Source organism: Heterocephalus glaber, unplaced genomic scaffold (assembly GCF_053883595.1).
Source record: "Heterocephalus glaber isolate CG9 unplaced genomic scaffold, H.glaber_assembly_v1.0 deba00000546, whole genome shotgun sequence".
Taxonomy (NCBI): Eukaryota; Metazoa; Chordata; class Mammalia; order Rodentia; family Bathyergidae; genus Heterocephalus; species Heterocephalus glaber.
The window spans coordinates 18,032,846-18,054,066 of NW_028258147.1; the positions used below are offsets into that span (position 1 = coordinate 18,032,846).

Genomic DNA, 21,221 nt, shown 5'->3' on the forward strand with positions numbered 1-21,221 from the left:
ATTGTGAAACAGACATACATAAAACACTACTTATACTTACAGATCAATGAATAATTTTAAAGAAACATTTAACTGCTGAGCAGGTCAAGAAATAGAATATTTTCCCCTTCGGCAATGCACCTATGCCCCCTCTCCTTGTATAATCTCTTCTTTCTGGAGGTAACCACTCATCTGTCTTTTAAGACAATCATTTCTTTGCTTTGTAGTTTTACACCCTACACAGAGCCTCTTAGTTATATATTTAGTATTGCATTTTTTTAAAATTTCATGTGATGAAGTAATATTTTTGAGATACATTAGTACATCTTTACTGGGTACATTATGGTAATTTAATATATGTATACAATATATAATCAAATCTGGGTAATAAGTATTTTCATCTCTTCAAATATTAGTCATTTTTATATGTTGGGAGTTTCATATTCTTTTGGTCATTGTGAAATATCTCATAGGTTGTTTTTACCAGGAGTTACCATGCTATGCTGCTGTGCCAAGGAACTAGAAGTAACTCCTGCACTCTGTTTTGGTGCCCCTTATTGAATTTCTCTCCATCCAAGCTGCTCCTCCATTCCTTCTCAGTCCCTAGGGAACACTATTCCTGTTCTCCTATGACACTGACTTCAAAATCATAGTTCTTTAGTGATTTCTTCTTAAATGTATGATTTATGATAGTCTTCTCTGTTGTTATTTAGAATTATAATTTGTTCAGTTTCATATCACGTGTATCAATATATTCCTGTTTCTTTATTTATTCTTAATGGATATTGGAATGGTACCTCATGGAATCTGTTGTGGAATTAGGAGTGATGGGTCATTATGTGTATCCTCACGTGTATTAAATAATGCAACACTGCCTTTCAGAGTCATTACAGGTGCCCAGCAATTTCAGAGCATGTTCAGAGCTTATTTTAGAGTTTGCCAACACTGTGTCATATATGTAGGTTTTTGTAAATGCTCCAATTCCTAATTTCTTTTTTCAACCACAGCTTGTCTGATCCCAGTGAAACAATCTCCTGTTAAAAAGAAAATCATCATCATCTTAGAGAATTTAGAGAGATCTTCATTGTCTGAGTTATTGGGAGACTTTCTGGCACCTCTTGAAAATCGAAACACTGAAAGCCCATGGACTTTTCAAAAAGGTAAAGGCAGTGGAGAAACCAGGCTGAGAAGCCAGCTTCTGTGAGATCTCTCTACTCTTTCTCCTCCCCAGTGTGCCAGTTATACGTCATGTTCTTCTTTCTTTAGCTAATTTTAATGTGTGTTTGTCCCATAATACATATGACTTGCTGAGATTGGATTGTGGGTTTGGCTTGTTTTAGGAAATGGGACATCCGAATGTTACTACTTTCATGAGAACTGCTTTCTGATGGGAACCATCACCAAGGCCTGCCTCCAGGGCCCCGACTTGGTGGTACAGCAGCACTTCCGTTGGGTTCAGCTGCGATGGGATTGCGAGCCCATGCAGGGCCTGCTGCAGAGGTTTCTACGGAGGAAAGTGGTGAATAAGGTAACAGCAGCTGCAGCCTATTGCTGGGACAGTGGAGTGGGGGGTTAGTTATCAGCAGATTTGGGCTTCAGTTACACTCATGGTATGGCCTCAGGCAAGAATAATCTGTGGGTATTTGGGGGTTAAATAAGATAATAAAAGTTGAGCTCAGTGTCTGTACTCTAGTAAGAACAAGAAAATATATGTTTACCAATTAAAAGTTTTTCTACTATATTAAATACATGGCAAAAGTAATAGCTTTTACTATTGTTATTAACTGTTCTCAAGGAATCTCACCAAGTTCTAAATGCTGTAGAAGGCTAGAGTTGGATTATTCAGTAGAAAAAATGTTTCAAAGTTCAAAATGTGCAAATATTAAATTATACTGGGAAAAACTCAGATCAACTGCATTTTGGTAGTACAGAGCATTCCCAAAAGGACAAATATTTATTTACTATTAGAAGAAATATCTCTCAATTATCCTGCATGAAAGAAATAATCTGGCCAAGGAAAAACAAAAGATGTTTTAGTGACAGCAGTGGCTCTGCTAAATTGATAGCATGTGCTACATGAGGCTTTGGTCTCTGTTAGGGCTCTGTTATAAAAACTGCTCTCCTCTTCAAAAGAGAAAAAAATCATTGTATAGCCCTCACTCTGATAGTCTTTCAGCAAGAATTCTGAGCTCACTATTATAATTAAAGATAGCTAAATATTAATTTTCTACTAAGAGAGGTATAATTATTTTTATCAAATACTAGTAGGAAACCTAGTATTATCCTGAAAGGTCTATGTTGTTATATTCATGGAAGGCCTGGAAAAAGAAACTGGGATCAAGTGCCAGTATGCTTCTAAGAGCTTACAAGGATTAAATTCTTTAACGCTACAAGGTTTCTGATGTCGTGCAGTAGTCATTCATTCCCATTGTACATGGACACCAGGAATTTGTTTTATTAACTTACTTGAAGTGATTCTTGGTAAATGAAAAGCATTCCCCTTTCTTTACCTTTCTATTACTTTTTTTCTTTTTTTTTTTTTGGTACCGGGGATCCAACTGGGTCCTTGCACTTTTGCAGCAGGCGGTGAAACCACTGAGCTAAATCCCCGGCCCTCACCTTTCTATTCTTTAGACCACATCCCACTGTCATACACAATCCAAAGAGTAGAGCTGGTGAAATTACCATTTCAGCTCACATCTTCCTTCTAGAGAAGTTAAAATTTTTTTCTAAAGCATAATACAAAGAGAACATGCCACAGATTCACACACATGCCATTTACCTAAAATAAGAGTTAATGCTATTCTTATTTCATTCATTCAGAAGCCATTTTTGAACATTTACTATTTTAAGACCCTATGAAATACTCTGCATATATATGAATAATGAGTTCTTCCAGAAATGGTATTTAAGAATTCATCCAGGTTTCTCCATAGTTTACATATTGCTCTATTTTGTCTCAATTTGATGTAATCAGATACTCATGGAAACAGTGTAGTCCACCTCAACCTGCACATGTAATACAACTGAACAATTCTGCTCCAAACCTAACTGGCTTCCCATCCTGAATTCTCTGTCACCAGCCATCCAGAGTCATGACGTCTTCAGTCTATCAAGTCAGTGAGTCATGACATGTCCTCATTCTTTGGCAAACCACAGAAGACCCAGTGGAAGGGTGATGGGGCCACCGGTGGAAACCAGTCATTAGAATACAGTGTGTTAAGCACAACTTTGGGCATGAAATTGTTTGAGATACATTTGAGCAGTGTTTCCTGCATATCCAGTAAATATTTGCCACTGGCCCAGGACTGAGGCAAGACAGAGGACACCCTCATGGAATTCAGGTTCTCACGGAAATATGGGCCTTTAAAAAGGAACTATGCATGGTTGGGGATGCAACTCAGTGGTACAGTGCTTGCTTATCATGCTTACCGCCCTAGGTTCGATCTCCAGCAGCACAACAAATGAAGGGGGTGGGACCATCCGTGGGGGGTGTTGCAGGCCTTGTTGGAATTTTTATTCAGACTCTTCAAGTGCTATTTGGTTAAAAATATATTCAGTGTGTTAGAGTCACACATACAAGTAACCAGCTGTTCTTGAGCTTTTGTGTTCAGTGTCCAAGCTTTACCTTTGCATTTTTAAACCTAGCAGCAACACTTAATCACCTTTAAAGGAGCAATTATAACTTAAATTCTCTTAAATGGTTTAATTGGCTTTTAAAACTTTAACACATTTCATCACTCTTAAGAACTTCTGCCAACAAACAAATCTTCCTAAGCACTTAATTCATAAAACTAGAAAATTAAATGTATAAATCCAATGAATCAGTTTTCCTAACTTTTTAAAGTTTTCGTTATTAGTACAAGTTTGAGCGTAATGATTGCACTCATCACGAGGAGTTGGTACATGCACATAACACATCTTGATTCTTTTTACTTATCCTTCTCCTCCCTGGCTTTCCCTCTCCCTCCATCTCTTGGTCACTTTCCTACTTGCTTCTGTCTCCCTGCCTTCTATTACCTATTGTTTATTTTGCTATTTATTTATAATCTGGGTTTCTCATATAAGGGAAACCATGCAATATTTAAGTTTGTGTGTCTGGTATTTCACTTAACATTATGGCCTCAAGGTGCATCCATTTTCCTACAAATGACTCAACTTTATCTTTCCTTATAGTAGAGTAGTACTTCATTGTGTATAAATACCACATTTTCTTTCTTCATTCATCTGCTGATGGACATATAGGCTGTTTCCAAGATTTAGCTATTATGAATTGTGCTGCTATAAACATGGATATGCATGTATTACTCTAATATGATGATAATAATAACCAGGAATATGACTGATAATAATAATCTTTCAGGAAGACACCTAAAAGAATATCTGGGTCAAATGGAATTTCTAGGTTTAGATTTTTGAGGATTCTCCACACTGATTTACATAGTGGTTGTACTAGTTTACACTTCCACTAGCAGAAGAGTTCCTTTCCCCCCAACAGTCTCACCATCATTTGGTACTTTTTGATTTCCTGATGATAGCCATTCTTTCTTGAGTAATATAGACTCTGTTATTTTAATTTGCATATTTGTAATGGCCAGAAATGTTGTACATGTTTTTTCATGTATTTATAGGGCATCTGTACTTCTTCTGAGAAGTATCTATTCATTTCAGTTGCCCATTTTGTATTCAGTCTTTTATTGTGGGGAGGTCTAATTTTTTAATCTTTTATATATTGTAGAAATTAATTCTCTGAGGAATAACTGGCAGAATTTTTCCCCATTTTGTGGATTATCTTCACTCTGTTGGTTGTTTCCTTTGCAATGCTTTTTAATTTGATATAATCCTATTTGTTGATTCTTGATGTTACTTCTTGTGCAATTGAGATTCTGTTCAGTGATGCCCAGGTCTTTAAGAGTGTATATTTGTTTTACATTTCAGCTGATTAAGTACTTCTATTTGAATATTTACATCTTTGACTCATTTTGATTTCAGTTTAGTACATTGGGTCTTCAATTTAAAGCATCATGTTGTCTGCAATTAAAGGCAGTTTGACTTCTTTCTTTCCTGTAAATATCCCTTTCATCTCTTTCTCCTGGCTGATTGCTTTTGTTAAAAGTTTCACGTACTATATTGAACAGGAGTGGTGAGAGTAGACATCTTTGTGTTGTTACTGATTTTAGAGGGAAAGCTTTCAGGTTTTCCCTATATAATATAATGTTGGCAGTACATTTTATCATAAATGGCCTTTATCACATTGAGATAAGGACCTTCTGTACCTATTTTCTTCAGGGTATTTATCATGAGCAGACGTTTGATATTGTGAAAGGCATTTTCAGCATGTATTGGGATGATCATGTGATTTTTGTCTTTGGTTTTGTTTATGCGATGTATTTATTGATTTGCATATGTGTGAACCACATATGCATCCCTGCATTCCTGAGATGAAGCTTATTTGGGCCTAAGATGTGTGATCTTTGTGTGTGTGTGTCTGTGTGTGTATGACTGTGTGATCTTTCCAATGATTTGTTGTTGCATTCTCTTTTCCAGTTTCCTGTTGAGTATTTTTGCACCTGTGTTCAATAAAGAGATTGGCCTGTAGTTTTGAGTCCTTGTCTGGTTTCGAAATTAAGGTAATGCTCATTTCCAGAAATGAGTTTGGCATTACTCCTTGATTTTCAGTTTTATTAAAGAGTTTGAGGAGTACTGGTGTTTGATCTTCCCTGAAGTTCTTGTAGAATTCAATGGTGACTCCATCAGGTGCTGGGCTTTTCTTAGTTGGTAGTATTTTTTTATTATTACTGCCTCAATTTCATTGCCTATTATTGGATTATTTAGGGGTTTTATATCCTGTGGGTTCACATTTGAGAATTCATATACATGTCGGAACCTGTCCATTTCTTCTGGATTCTCCAATTTATTGAAGTAAGAGTTTTGGAAGTAGTTGCTAATAATCTGGATTTTTGGCCATGTCCATTGTGATTTCATCCTTTTTGTTTCTATTTGCGTTGATATAGGTCTGCTCTTTTCTTTGGAAAGATTGGCTAAAGGTTTGTGTATTTTGTTTATTATTAAAAACCAGCTCTTCAATGTATTGATTCTTTTATTTTTAAGTCTCAATTTCATTGATTTCTGCTCTGATCTTTATAATTGTCTTCTTCTGGCTTTGGATTGTTTTTCTAGGACCTTGAGGTGTATCACTAGGTAATTTATTTAGATTTGCTCTGTTTTTATGACGTTGGCATTCATAGCTATAAACTTCACTCTTAGGACTACTTTAGTTGTGTCCCACAGGTTCTGATATTACTCTCCTTTTTTGGGTCATCTAGCAGCTGTTTAATCTATTTTTCATGTTTTCTTGTTTTTTAAGTTGTCTCTGAGTATATAGTCATCTGCATCAGCCCTGTCTTCTGTCCTCACATCGGTCACTCCTATCCATACTTTCAACAGAATTTATCTCCTGGATTTGTGTTTGGTACTTTTTCATGGATGCTAATTCTTTGCTAAAGTGGTCATTCATATTTTTTATAGTTTTGTTTAGCTCAGCTAGCTTTTTTATCAGTATCTTCTTTATCCTCTTTGACCATTTTGAGTCCATTATCTGTTTGGTTATGTATAAGTTCGCGAAGCACCTTATTAATCTGTTTTCTTTTGGTTGGTCTCCTCTATTATCACTTTGTATAATTCAGCTGTTTGGATTTTTATTTCTTTTCTCATCAGTGCCCCATGAATTAAATGTGTGAGGAGTTGGAAGTTTTGGGAGGCATTTTGTTGCCTTCTTTCTCATGTTTCTATTGGTGTATGTGTGTGCACGTGCATGAGTGTGCACATGTAAAGAGTTGCAAGTTGAGTACAGTGGAAAGATTTTGGTGCTGGTGCAGAGATCTCTTTAGAAAGTGTCTGCTCCCTGGTGGTGCACTCTGGAAGTGGCTAACTATAGGCCTGTGCCTCTGTACCAAAATCTGACCACCTCTGTTAATTTGGGCATGGGAGATGGTAGTGTAATTGGCTCAGCACTCAATTCTCCAGAAATGAACCACAGTATTGCTCATGACACAAGACAAAGCAGATATTGGAATACAGTAAAACAATAATAGCAACTATACTACCCTGTCAATAGCAATGAAATCAGCAAAAATAAGAGTCAAAGACAAACTGGATATTGATGTACATAAGAACCAATAAAAGCTACCACTGTATCACCCTAAACAATAGAAACCTATATTAATAATATAGTCATAAAGACCAATCAAATATTGACATACAGTAAATATCTACTAAATGCAATTACTATGTAATCATTACCAATAGAAAAGAAATCAATAATAATAGCATAGAATCAAGTAAAGATTAATAAAGGTTAATAGGAATAAGTACTTAGTAATAGCAATAGTAATAAGCTTAATAATAGTAATAAGCTTAATAGTAAAAGTGGAAGAGTGGGAAAAGAGAAAATTAAAGTAATAAAATTTGAGAAAAGATGAAAATGAGGATAGAAAAATGATATCAAGGATCCCATGAGGAGTAAAAGAAAATTAATTCAATAATTAATTCAAAAATAACAGAAGAAAAACAAAAAATCAAGCCAACAAAAGAAAAAAGTAAAGGAAAAAATCTTCCAAACTCTCAAAAATCAGTGAAGGAAAAGAGGAGTCCAGGCTGTGGTCCAACCGGGCGGAGGGTGGTGCAGTCTCAGAGGCGCAGCGGGGACCTCCACCCAGGACAGTTCTCCCTCCCGGGCCTCTCCCCTCCTGCCCTTGCGTGTCCTCACCTCCTAGGCCTCTCTTATCCGATAGCGTGGGGTGAGGTGAGAGCAGGCCCAGGGAGGATGATCACGCTGAGGAGCCGCAGTCTCTAGCAAGATGACAGAAGTCCTGACAACAACTGACTCCCAGAAACTGCTACACCAGCTGAATACCCTGTTGGAACAGGAGGCCAGATGTCAGCCAAAGGTCTGCGGCTTGAGACTAATTGAATCTGCACATGATAATGGCCTTAGAATGACTGCAAGACTGAGGGACTTTGAAGTGAAAGATCTTCTTAGTCTAACTCAGTTCTTTGGCTTTGATACGGAGACATTTTCTCTAGCTGTGAATTTACTGGACAGATTCCTGTCTAAAATGAAGGTACAGCCCAAGCACCTTGGGTGTGTCGGACTCAGCTGCTTTTATTTGGCTGTAAAATCAATAGAAGAGGAAAGAAATGTCCCATTGGCAACTGACTTGATCCGAATAAGTCAGTATCAGTTCACGGTTTCAGATTTGATGTGAATGGAAAAGATTGTATTGGAGAAGGTGTGTTGGAAAGTCAAAGCTACCACTACCTTTCAATTTCTACAACTCTATTATTTTCTCATTCAGGAGAGCTTGCCATTTGAAAGGAAAACGAGCCTAAATTTTGAAAGACTAGAAGCTCAGCTTAAAACATGTCACTGCAGGATCATATTTGCCAAAGCAAAGCCTTCTGTGTTGGCCTTATCTATCATTGGATTGGAGATCCAAGCACAGAAGTGTGTAGAGTTAACAGAAGGAATAGAATGTATCAGAAACATTCCAAGATAAATGGCAGAGATCTGACCTTTTGGCAAGAGCTTGTATCCAAGTGTTTAACTGAATACTCATCAAACAAATGTTCCAAACCCAATGTTCAGAAGTTGAAGTGGATTGTTTCTGGGCGTACTGCTTGGCAACTGAAGCATAGTTACTATAGAATAACTCACCTTCCAACAATTCCTGAAACGGTTTCTTAATTGGTAATTTTGGTTGCTATTCTCTGTATGGAGAAAATTGTATAATTTTCTTCTACAATTGAAGTATTGAAATATTATCTTCAAAATAAACCAGCTGGACTTGGAATAGCAAAAGGGAAAAACTGGTATCACCAATCTAGTCAGCTAATATTTGAAGGCATTTGCTATATATAAGGTACAGTACCCAAAGGGCTGGGCATGGTGGTGCATGCCTGTAATCCTAGCTCTTGGGAGGCTGAGGCAGGAGGATCATCATATGAGTTTGAGGCCAGCCTGGGCTACATAGTGAGTTCAAGTTCAGCCTAAATTACATAGCGCGACCCTGTCTCCAAAAAACTTAAAAAAAAAAAAAAAACCTTAGGAATTTCCAATCTCTGATATATATGTTAAACCATTTCATTAAATTAGCAGCTTAGAAAACAATGTCCTCTTTAATAATCTGAATTTTTAAGGTAGTGCTAAAGTAATGCTTTTTTAATTGCACATTTTGCTAAATGTAGCCCTAAGCTTTAGCTCATTTAAAAGTTATAGGACCAAAAGTTTGATCTATATATGAACTAATTGGAGACTGTTAGCTTATAAGCAGAGAATCATTATGAACTTGAATGTTACACCTAAAGGAAAAATAATACAAAGCAGATGATTGCTTTTGGGTTTCTGAAAATTGCCAGTATGTCTCAACATACTGCTGTTGCAATTGGAATAATAGAGAGTAATTATATTTGTAAAAAACATAAAGTCACTGCATATATTCTATATGTTCTTGCCATCTAAATTTATTAGTTTACAGTAATTTATCTTTTTCTGCTCAAAACTGAATGTTAATATTTAATACATCCACATATGATTATGAAACTTGGGCATGAAAAATTTACTTTTAACAGCTAGTAGTATTTAGATAAACTTTTGATAAGTTGGGGGGTTTTGTTCTTTACATAAATAGTATTATTGCAGCAACAAAAAAATTTCTTTGAAGCCTTTCTCCACAACCCTGAACTGTGAACTCCATAATGTTATAATTGATTTAAATTGTGAACCCTTGGGCCAGGGATTTAGCTCAGTGGTACCACAGCCTGCCTCGCAAGCACAAGGGCCTGAGTTCGATCCCTGGTACCAAAAAAAACACAAAATATTGGGGCAGGGATTTAGCTCAGTGGTTTCGATGCCTGCTGCGCAAGCACAAGGACCCGAGTTCGATCCCCAGTACCAAAACAAACAAAAAAAAATAAAATAAAATTATGAACCCTCAAAACATCACAACTAGATTAGTATGATGTTTTCCATCTTTGGAAAACTGCCTAATTAATATAATGCTGCAGTAAGATTGTTTAGGTTGAATTCATCTGTAAAGCTAAAGACATAAATGTGAAACAAGCCTGAAAGGGTGAACTGTGAATCTTCTTTTCTAACATTAATTTAACTTTCTATACTAGATCAATATATTTAGGTGTTTGGAAAATGGTAACCTAAAATTTTAAATTATGAGGTTTACATCAAAACCAACATTTCACACATGCACTTTTTAAAGGCATAATAAGGTTATATTCTAGATAATGTAATGGTTTCTTGGTACCCATAAGTAGTCAAGTCATAGATAGTTCAGAGATGAGAATGTTACTGCTATATGGGAATTACATTTACATTTAAAAACATTTTGTATTAAGCCAAAATGCAGACCTACTAAGTTTGGCATATTCATTGAGCTATCTTTAATGTTTCTTCTAAAAAACAGGTGACATTTGTATCAATGATAAAAATTTCTATACAGACTCTACTTCCTCAGTCTTATCTAATTCCATTTTTTAAAAAATGTTCTATTATATTACATAGTTAAGTCAAAATCAATTACTACTCTGAAAACTTGCTTCACCCTAAGTTCTGGCTAGATAAAGCACTCCAGGTTTTACTATGGACTGTTTCTATAAAACTGCCATTGCTTCCAGTTTTGTTTTGTTTTGTTTTTTTAAGGAATAGAATATACTTTCACAAATTTCCATAATGTGTCTTAAGAAAAGTAAGGAGGCACCACCATAATTATGAGATTGCTGAGGTAGTGTTTGGAATTCTCCATATGAGCCAATCAGTATAAGGAAATGTACATATATTGTTAGTGTTGTAAACAGTTAGTGCAGCCTGAAGCCTGAGTCTATCCAGAATGGATGTAACCAATTTTGACATCATGTTACAGATAGCTAAGCATTGAAAAATAAACCAAAGAACCACAGTATATTCTACCTTTAACTTTTTGTAAACCATGTTTTGTAGGTTCTTTCAGTTTTATCATAAGGCTAATATATTTCAATATTTTGAAAATATCAGTATTAATTTTGAGTTGGCAGAGGTAACCTAACCAACTACCTTTGGTACTAAGAGATACACCTTTCAATAAAATTATTGAAATGCAAAAAAAAAAAAAAAAAAAGGAGAAAAGAGTAGTCCAAAAGGTTCCTCCATGTTTTTGAATGAGTGTTTGTTTTGTTTTGTTTTGTTTTTCCCCAAGATCTGCAGTATTGGAATCAACCAGATATGAGGGAGTCTTAGTGAGTTAGTATTCAGTCCTATTTTTTTTTGGCCACACTTGTGTTTTTGTGTGTGAATGCTAAATCCTGCCACAGCTTTCTTGCTGGACATGGTGGTCAATAATGTCCGCCATAGGGCTGTACTCACACCAGCTGCTCCCAGTTCCCATGCCCCATGTGCACTAAGTCACTGCTTTCTTCACATAGCTTTATGGCCTGTGAGTTACTGAGGTTCTCTCCCCTCAGTCCCAGAGGGGTCTCTGTCTATACACCCCAGGCTGTAGCAACTGTCTAAGTCAAGGATTATCCCTGATCATGTTGGCAAATTGGGAAAGCACCCAGACCACTGAGTTCTATGCTGGATGTAGGCACTGGGGTGCGGGGGCGGGGAGGGGGAAATCTAGTCCACACAGTCTCTGTGCTTGGCTCTGTGGTCATCTCTCACCCAGTCACTGTGGTAGGATGACCCCAGAAACTCTAAAGTGTAGTTGTTCTGTGGTAGTTCTGTGACTCAGTCTTTTTTTTTTTTTTTTTTTTTTTTGAGACAGGGTCTCAATTTGTAGTTCAGGCTAGCCTTGAACTCCTGGCAATCCTCCTGCCTCAGCCTACCAAGTGCTGGGATTACAGGCATGCATAGCCACACCCAGCTTTGTGGCCAGTTTTAAACAATTAACCCTTCCCAAAATGGGTCCTGTTTAGACCCTCTCAAATATGGCAGGCACTGCGCTTGATTTTCTTTGCAACTCTAGCCTGCCATGCAGCAGTTACTGTCAGAGTAAACCCCACACTGTTTTTGCAGTTCACAGTAACCCTGGGCTTTTCTGGATCTGCGGTGCTGTTGGCCCAGTTGGTTGTTTCTCCCTGGAGCTGCCAACCCCCTCAGGCTTGCCTTGTGTTCCCCTCCCTGGGAACCAGGGTTAGCATTTCATTCTGCTTCATTCTTTTCTCTGCTTTGTGCTCAGTTTCTCTGGATTCTCTGTAATTACTAGTTTTGCTCTCAGCTCCCTGTCAATTCCTGGAGAATTACTTTTTTCCTTCACCAAAGGTCTTGACTCTAGGTCCCAGAGAGGCTGTATTTTTCTGCCAGTCTTTGCTGTGCAATTTTTAATCTTCTCCCTAATTCTTGTTTATATAAACCTAGTAAGATTCTCTTATCCTTTTTAAATTTACAATCACACCCTAAATCAATAACTGAAGTACCATTTTAAAGTGGAAACATGGGGCTATTCTAATGTGTGATGTCTTAAAAGTAACCAAATGTATGATTATTCTTCATCCTAACCCAGAAAGTAGCAATAGTATAGGTTTGATTAGATTTAATTCTGTGTGTTCATGAAGATAAAAACATACTCCTCACACACACAAATTTTTACCATCCCAAGATTGTTTCCCCACGAAACTGGGGAATTGTTTTCTTGGCTGGCCACGTTTGCCTGTCAGCCAGAGAGCATGGTGAGGATTTGTGAACTGAGCTCTGATTTTTTCTCGGTAGCAGGAGGGACCAGGAGATTTTCTTCAGCAATCATTGTGTGCATCGTGTGCCTAAGTCCATGTCCATCAAATGGAGTAGGTTCAATTTATAGATGTCCTAATTTTCAGGCTAGTTTTGAGTGTGTAACTCCCATGGTTTGTATTTCACACTAGACTGGAGTCAACTAATTGAGCTCTGTCTCTTCCCACTAGGCAGAGCCATATATCTGATAAATGATATCAGATTAGACTCTGTACCCTCAGTTTTGATTCTGAGTGACTTCATGGGCATAGCACTAAGGTCATACAATGAGCACACGACAAATGTGTTCTATGAAAGGAACAGATGAGGTGCTACTATACAAACAGTAAACAGGAAAAGAGAAGAGTGTTTTAGGAATGGTAGGTGGGAAGGCCTCTGTGGTCACATATAAGACCTTTTAAATTCCATTAATCTGTGTTCTAAAGGGGAAAGAGTTAGTTGAGGTTAGGGAGGCAGAAAGGGTCCAGGCAGAAGGAGCAGCAATCATATCTAATCTTGAACACAGGGGAGAAGAAGATGGTGGGGGAGAACCTGAAGGCAAAGTGGAGTCCTTTGTGAACATGCCAGTATGAGGGGTCAGATCCAGTACCTTGAATTAATAACTTTTGTGGATTGTTTACTTACAGAAGCATGTCATCCTTTCACCCATTTTGTTACAGTGGACCCTCAAGTTATGACTGGCCTGACAAACATCTTGGATTACAACCGGAATTTTAGTTTTTACTTACAACCGAAGTCTTGGGTTATGACCAAATGCCAGCCGCTTGTGTTTTCTGGAAAGAAAAAGAGTTAAAGAGTTCTGGAAGGAACATTACAGCATCCTTTCCTGTGTGGGGTTAACTAAGAAATCCTGGGCCAATGTCTCCCTAAGGACACAGATCTGCCTATGTACAGGAGAGAGACATTGAAGGGTGTGTAGAAGAGTCTGAGCCTTCAATTGACCAACTTGCATCACAGCCAGCCCTCAGGGATGAATTGAGTTCATAAGTCAAGGGTCCACAGTATTTGCAAACATCCATTTTCAAACCCTCCCTCCCAATTTCTTCTCCTTTCTATATTTGGGATACATTTTCCACCACCCTTCACGAAGCAAATTTCTTTATACCCTGTGAGAGATCAGCTGAAGTCCCACCTCTGCTCTTCATCTTTCCTGACCACGCAGTATTGGGTCAGTTCTTCTCTTGAATGACCATAGCAGCTTGGATCTATCCTTAAAGATTGTCAATGTGGAAGGGACCTTGAGGATAATGAACCTGGCCCAATGTCATCATTTAACAGATAGTAAAGCTTAACCACACTAGCTGGGTCCTTGCTGTACCTGGTGGGTGGCTCCCTCTCTTCCATTGGACCCTACCTTCTCCTGTAACTGATCATGGGCTTTCCATTTGCTCAAGACACATTTTTTTCTTTTGTTCTCTTCTGCAGTTTATAGTTACACAGTCCACGATGATGGTATAGCTTCATAATAGAGCACATGCTTAGCATGCATGAAGCCCTGGGTTCAACTCCCAGCACCAATTAAAACAAAGCTAAACAGCGGTCTTTCAATGTTGCTTTTCCTTATTAGCAGTCATAATTAGTGGTCATACATTGTAGGCATACATGTATTTTTAAATGCAGGCTTGTAAGGACCCCTACAAAACTGTGTGATTAAGCTAAGTGAATGTATATCAAGGAAATAAAAAGTTTTTAATATATTATGGAAATTCTAGTAGAGCCTTTAAAGACTCACAAGCTCTTAATGTACTGTCAAACAATAGCCACTGTTAGCCAACTTGCAAAATACAAATTTCTTATAAACATCTGCACTGTGGAGAGGAGTACCCACCTGTCCTCGGCTCCTCAGTGTAGGCAATTTCATTCTGCCTTTGGGAATTATGAAAATTCTTTCTCAATCAAGATACTTACCAGTCTGCTCTGTAGATGCAGTTCATTGGATCATCATTAAGAAAATAATTTGGTGACCTTAGAAAAACTATTTCCCCAGGGTCTCTGTTAGAACAAGCTCTATGCCTTCTCTCTCCCTAACTTTGTGTGGTCGTGATGTGGCAGCTGGGAGACCGCATCACTCTGCCACCTGCCCATGAACATGAAGCTGAGCTTGTCCTCTCTTCCCTGGCTGGCCACAGCACTTGAACTTTGGTCACATCATCAGAAACCTTAAGCTTAAGCAAAGGATGGCCTTTAGCTTATTCATTGTTACCGACTTCATTTTAAATGTGATAAACTATTCCTTTACTATTTCAGCTGTTTTGTTGCCTATTAAATCATATATTTAATATTATTGTACACTTGAAAACTGCTGAGAGTAAGCCTTAAAAGTTACCATTAAAGTATATATATGAGGTAAGTGATATGTTAGCTTACTTTAATCATCTTATACATATATCAAAGCATCACATTGTACACCATATATATAATTTTTGTTAACTAGACCTTAATTTTTTTTTAAAGCTGTAGCCTTGGCTTTGCCACAGGTGTATTTTTATTTCTTCTTTTCCTAAGTAAAATGGCTACCTCAGGCTTGTGGTGAGAATTCAGTGAGAAAATCGTTTATCACACCAGAGATAAATATGCCTCAGAGTGTGTTTGTGGTCAGCTGTCCCTCCTTCAGCCACCCAAGCAAAAATAAAATCAGATTCAGCTAGATTTATGTTTTATAGTTTCAAATTTTAAATGTATGTTTAATTTTGGTCCTTTAAAAGCAAAAGAAAAACAATAGCGTTCTAAGCCAAGGCCCTCTGTTCCACCTGTCTCCGCAGTTCAGAGGTCAGGTGCCCTCGCCCTCTGATCCTACATGCAGGATTGTAGACTGGGTTCTGTGCGTCTGGCGTCAGCTCAACTCCTGTCTGGCCCACTTGGGCACACCTGAAGCTCTTCTTGGGCCAAAGCATTTCCTGTCTTGTCCTATAGTCCCAGGACATGCCCAGGCGACAGTGAAGTAAGTGGTTTTTCTCCTCATTTGTTTACGTACAATAGAGTGGTGAATTGGGGGTGTTTGAGAGAGAGGACGTTGACCAGACTGCCTGTGCCACCTCCTGTCATTAACACACATTGCTGGTTCACACCATTCCTGTCACAGCGTGACCAGAACTTGTGTAGTTCCTATACCAACTGTTCATTGAGGGTTTTTTGTTTGTTTTTTGGCAGTGTTGCGGGTTGAACCCAGGCCCTTTTCACTGAATTATATCCTCAGCCTCTTTTTTATTTTCTGAAACAGGGACTCTCTAAGTTGCCTACTCTGGCTTGAACTTGCAGTCTTCCTGCAATCCTCCTGCCTCAGCCTTCCAGAATGCTAGATTACAGCCATGCATTATCAGAGCCAGCTAGGCAATTATATTTTTGCTTAAGCAGTTTTTCCTCTATTATGAAATTTTCATCTAAGCAGTTTAGCTTTCTATGTAATCTTCTGGCAAGGTCCCACATGAGAAATTTCATTAGGTATTTTAGGCCTCCCACCCCCCATAAAACCCAGCATTCGGTTGAACTAAAAACTCCTTTATTGATATGTATGTTTTCCTTTGACACAACTTAAAAGAAACAGACATATATATAATAAAGTTAATTATTAGAAAATTAGAATTAGAAAATCAAGAGGAAATGAAAAGGAAGAAAAGTTTGCCATCATTTGCTTAGTAAGGATCCTATAATTAGCTAATAGACTTGCTTCTGTATTTCTGGCATCTTGAGAAGAAATCAGTTTTGAAAATCAGGGGATGCAAAATAATGTATCTTCCCTGTTGTGAGACAAACCAACTTAGTAACAGCTAATTTGGGAACAGGAAGAAATACTATATTAAATGGACACGGCATTTTCTTGCTGAAGAAATACGTTAATCATTACTCTCTTCATCAGGATTACAATTAAACCTGTTTTTTTACCTCCAGAATTTCAAGGTTCTTAGGATCCAGTTTTGGCCTTTCTCATGAGAGTATAGCCTATGACAAGAACTGTGGAGGTCTGAGACTTTTTCCCTCTTAGCAAGGTGACAGGTTGGCCTGCTGTGGTTCAAGATGCTGCATCCAAGACAAGTACTTCTCTACTCACAGCACAGCCTGCAGCCTGAGCTTTATGTTTACATAGGTCCCCTTACCCCTCAAGTTCCCCGCAGGTGATTCTTAAGGGCCCAGGTAACACTAGGTTTGCGTCACAGCTATGGAAACTGTCCCATCCCCATCTGCTAAAGATGAATGTGGCCAATCTGTCCACCTCCTGTCCCAAAGGAGACATTACCCTTATTGTCCTGGTCAGGAAACAAATCTGTCCTCTGCCTCCAAAGGGGACACCGTCTGTTTTCCAAGTCTGAAAAGACTGTTCAGAAGAAAAGCTAACACAAGATGTATGGAAATTCCAGAAGCAATTGTCTCCCTTCTTTCCTCACAGCCATGTGGGAGCTACCTTTTTTTTTTAAGCTAAAGCTTATAATCTTTGTACCTTTAACACCTTAGGGAATAACTGTATAATTTTAACCTCTGGTGTAGAATACCAAAGTTTTGTCTATATTCCCTGATATAGTTTCATTTTGTTTCCTTGTGTTACATAACAGTAGACATTAACAGAGAAACTTACACTAATAGATCAGTGTTTACTACTTGGATAGCAGTTTCTATAATGCCTATAAGTTTATGCAAATATCTAATAGCTTTGAAAACCCACTCACATGCAATAATGAGCCCTTGTCTCAGGGCAGGCAGATTTAATTTACTAGTGATTATAAGATAGATCCAAACTTCAGAAATATTAAAATATATGTGTATTCTAAGGAAGTGAAGCAAATAGTTAAAGCTATTTAGACACCAACTTTCAGGGAATCTGAATTTTTCCAGACTCACTGTCTTAGGTTCTTATCATGTATTTAATTTGCACATATTAATTCAGCTAACACTCAGGCATTGATTTCAGGACTGAGACGATGAAGTTTCATTTGAAATTCATTATGCTTTTGAGGCAAATTCAAAGTAATTTGGTACTTGATCGTTTCACTTATGCAGAAACAGCCTGGGAAAGGAAGCAAGCATATTGGTAGAAGCACATCTGTTTCTCCCCATGGTCTTCAGACCTGTGCTCTTGTGGCGTTGTGTTCGGGAGAGGCCTGCCCCTAACTGGTGAACCTGCCCCTCTCTTGCCAGGTGGATGTCTAAGCTGTGGAATGCCATCATCGCACCCAGAGTTCAAGAAGCGATATTATCAAGAGCCTCTGTGAAAAGACAACCTGGCCTTGGGCAGACAGCTGCTAAAAAGCACCCTAGCCAAGGACAGCAGGCTGTGGTTAAAGCTGCTCTCAGCATCTTGCTTAATAAAGCTGTTCTGCATGGCTGTCCCCTCCCCAGGGCAGGTATGTGGGTTCGCACTGGGAGATTAAATTCGCACCCTCATGTTACCTTGGAACTTGTTTTTAGGGAGTTCTCTTTTGTCTCTTTGTAACTAGAGAAAGTAGTGGACATTGCACAACATTGCCCCAGACCTGTTTTTAATTGTTGGCTCATATTTGAATTCCAGACCTCCAAGTAAGCTTTGTGCTAGTTCATAAAAGCAGGGTATTAAGCCAGCCTGTGATTTTGGAGAGGCCATCTCTCTGAGAATTAGGAATGCGCTTGGCTTGACACTATGAAACTGCGTTGTCACTACCTTTTTAGCAAAATGGGATTTTTGTTGTTTCAGAGCTAGGCCAGCACACAGCTGATTTCAAAGGAGGAAGTTTCCCTTTATCCATAGTTTCCAGTTACAGCAAGAAGAAAGGAGAGAAGAGTGGTGCTTGGAGAAAGGTGAACACCAGTCCTCGCAAGAAGCCCAGCCGCTTCTCAGCACCCCCCTGGCATAAGCTGGACCAGAGTCGTGAAGGTGAGGGGTGGGCATGCTGCCCGGAGGGAGGTGATGCTCACGGTCCCGGGCCAGGGCAGATGGGCTTGAATTTACTGACTGCACATTCCGCCAAGTTCCAAATGCTTCAGTGCATATTTTCATTCTGTATAACAGCTAATTTCTAAATATATTTACGAGGCTGCTTTCATACTTGAATTCCCAAAATTAAATATATCTTTATTTTGTTTATGGTTGTTTTTAGAATTAGTTTTTCTTGGTGTCTGCCATCCAATTAATAAATTTTGTACTTTGGCATAATTCACTTCTCTTATCTGCCATTCCTAGGCCAAACTTCCATTTTAAAAAATATGTGTAGAGATATATTTGATATCAATGTAAGGCCTTCACAGGTTGGGTCAGTTTCCCACCAGTCTTCCTTACGCATGTTGGCCGTGTGGCAGTTTCAGTTGGAGGCCCTGGAAATGGAGAAGGAGAAACAATCCCTGCCCTCATAGAGTCTCTGTTCTACTCATGAGCTAAGTTATTACCTAGGCCATAAGCATTCTCCCTAGAGTTGACCAAATCAATAAAAGGAATATAAACTTCAAGCAGTATTATAGTTATGTCTAACTCAGAAACCGGACTATGCTAAGTATTTTGAAAAGTTAAATTGACTTTAAGTCTATATTTTAATAATTTAGAACTGTTTGATATATCAAATATGATTTTCTTTGAAACATCTGAATGATTCATAAAATGTACTACTATGAAGTCAGTAATTTATAAATCTCTTTTGAAGTCAGAGTACACTCTACACAGTACATAATTTATGGGCCAGTACTTTGGTTATCTTTTATAATAATTATTTCCAATAATTGCACTGGATATAGGACTATTAGAACAATGTTTTTGTTGGTTTTGATTTTTTGACACAATTATTAAAAAAAAATTACCTGCATGGACTGGGGATGTTGCTCAGTGGTAGAACACTTGCCTATCAATGTGTGAAGCCTTGGATTCCATCCTTAACACTATACAGACAAAACAAAAATGCCACCACCACAACAGGAATCCCTTTGCATACAGAGTACATTTGAAGCTCACAAAATGTGGTAAATGCAACCCATTTCTTTTCTGACCTAAAACAGAAGGCATGGGCTTACATAGTGCACAGCCCAAGCCTAGGCATTTATATAGCAATTAGGGGAAAGTCTAGTCACTGCTTCAGACAATGAAAAAAACATGGGTAAAGAAATTAGTATAGTGATGTCTTCAGTGACATGCTTATTATGAGTATATATTAAATTCAACTTATTTTTCAAAAGCATTCTTTAGAAAATATTTGTGCCAGCAATTTCATATAATTTTAGTATTTATTCAGAAGTCTATATTATTGTGTTTATAAAATTGAGTATTTTAGAAACATGCTTTATTACAGTCTAAAATGATTTAATAGTGAGAAATATCTTACATTATGATCAGTATAAACAAACCTATTATTGCTAGAAAAACAAAATATATATATATATAACTGGTAGAAACCAACATACTTTTTTCGAGCAGTATTAGGCTATTTTCTTTTTTTCTTAAGTGGATCACAATTTGAACTTTAAAAAACATTGATAGGATTTCCATGGCTCTTTGCATAGTTTATTTTCTGAATAACACATAGCTATTAAAATTTAAACTTCCACAAAGGCGTTGCTAATACCACCCAGACTATACAGGCCCAAACATCAAATACTACAGTTGATTACAGCATTGCTAATGTTAGAAGGCAAGCAAAAGTAGATAAAGAGATTACATCATCGAAAGGTAGGTACTGTATTAAACTCCTCTTTTGGTACTTTGAGAATAAAAACCTAGGAAAACAGGGACTCCGCTAGTGAAGCAAGCCATCGACAAAAGTAAGGTTCAGGTTCTTGAATTAAGCTCAGGTAGTGTTGTTTCCCTGAGTTAATCATAAATGAGCAGTAGGATGTTGGTTGTTCCCTGACCTCCCACAGTGCCTGAGGCTATGGCAGTGGCCACTGTTTTGGGAAGAATCCCCTCAGGAGGTGGGTGCTAATCCAAGGACGGTATCAGTGTACTACAGGGCCCTTAGTTTATTTCTTTCAAACACCTAGATCTAGATTCACAAGGACAATGATATGTTCTATTGAAAATTATTACAATTTTTTAACAGGTATAAAAAATATGACTATATCACAGCTGAATTGTGACAGGAATGCTTCTCTGTCAAAGCAAAAGTAAGTTCCCCTTTCTCATTTAACTTGTAGCAAAGGTAAATCAAGTAACTTCTATCTTTGTTCCACATTCTTAGTTTATATAGTTATTATGTTGTTAAACTAATGAATGAATGAAATCTTCAAGTAAAATATTTTAAAATTCCTTAACCTTTATATTAATGTAAAGACTAGAAATATTATAGGCTTTGTTTTGTTTATCAAACCTCATCATTAATACATCTGACAATACATAGTTAAGCCCTACATTTATGAGCTTTTAGAAACTCTTTAGATAACTTTTCTAACAGATTTACAGAAACATAGCATGATTTATATATTCATAGCAATAATTTCAGTTATTATGTTGTTCCTAGAGAGTTATTATTTCATCTTACAAACAGCTGCCAAGGATGATTTGGTTAATCAGAATAGA

General features: G+C 37.7%; 1 protein-coding gene and 1 pseudogene across 6 annotated transcripts in view; both read left to right on the forward strand.

Moving 5' to 3' along the window:
* The window catches only part of Cttnbp2 (cortactin binding protein 2), a 454,755-nt gene that overhangs the window by 424,593 nt on the left and 8,941 nt on the right, over positions 1-21,221 (forward strand). For all 5 annotated transcript variants that reach the window (XM_087204593.1, XM_004865255.4, XM_087204594.1 and 2 more), the window contains 6 exons: positions 987-1,139; positions 1,320-1,507; positions 15,520-15,698; positions 17,888-18,093; positions 18,420-18,599; positions 20,746-20,809. In XM_087204593.1, coding sequence (XP_087060719.1) covers positions 987-1,139; positions 1,320-1,507; positions 15,520-15,698; positions 17,888-18,093; positions 18,420-18,599; positions 20,746-20,809 — 970 coding nt within the window. The remainder of the gene's footprint in view (positions 1-986; positions 1,140-1,319; positions 1,508-15,519; positions 15,699-17,887; positions 18,094-18,419; positions 18,600-20,745; positions 20,810-21,221) is intronic.
* Positions 4,103-8,740, forward strand: LOC101706106 (cyclin-G1 pseudogene; annotated as a pseudogene). The gene has a single exon (XR_015448728.1). The product of XR_015448728.1 is annotated as a cyclin-G1 pseudogene (transcript).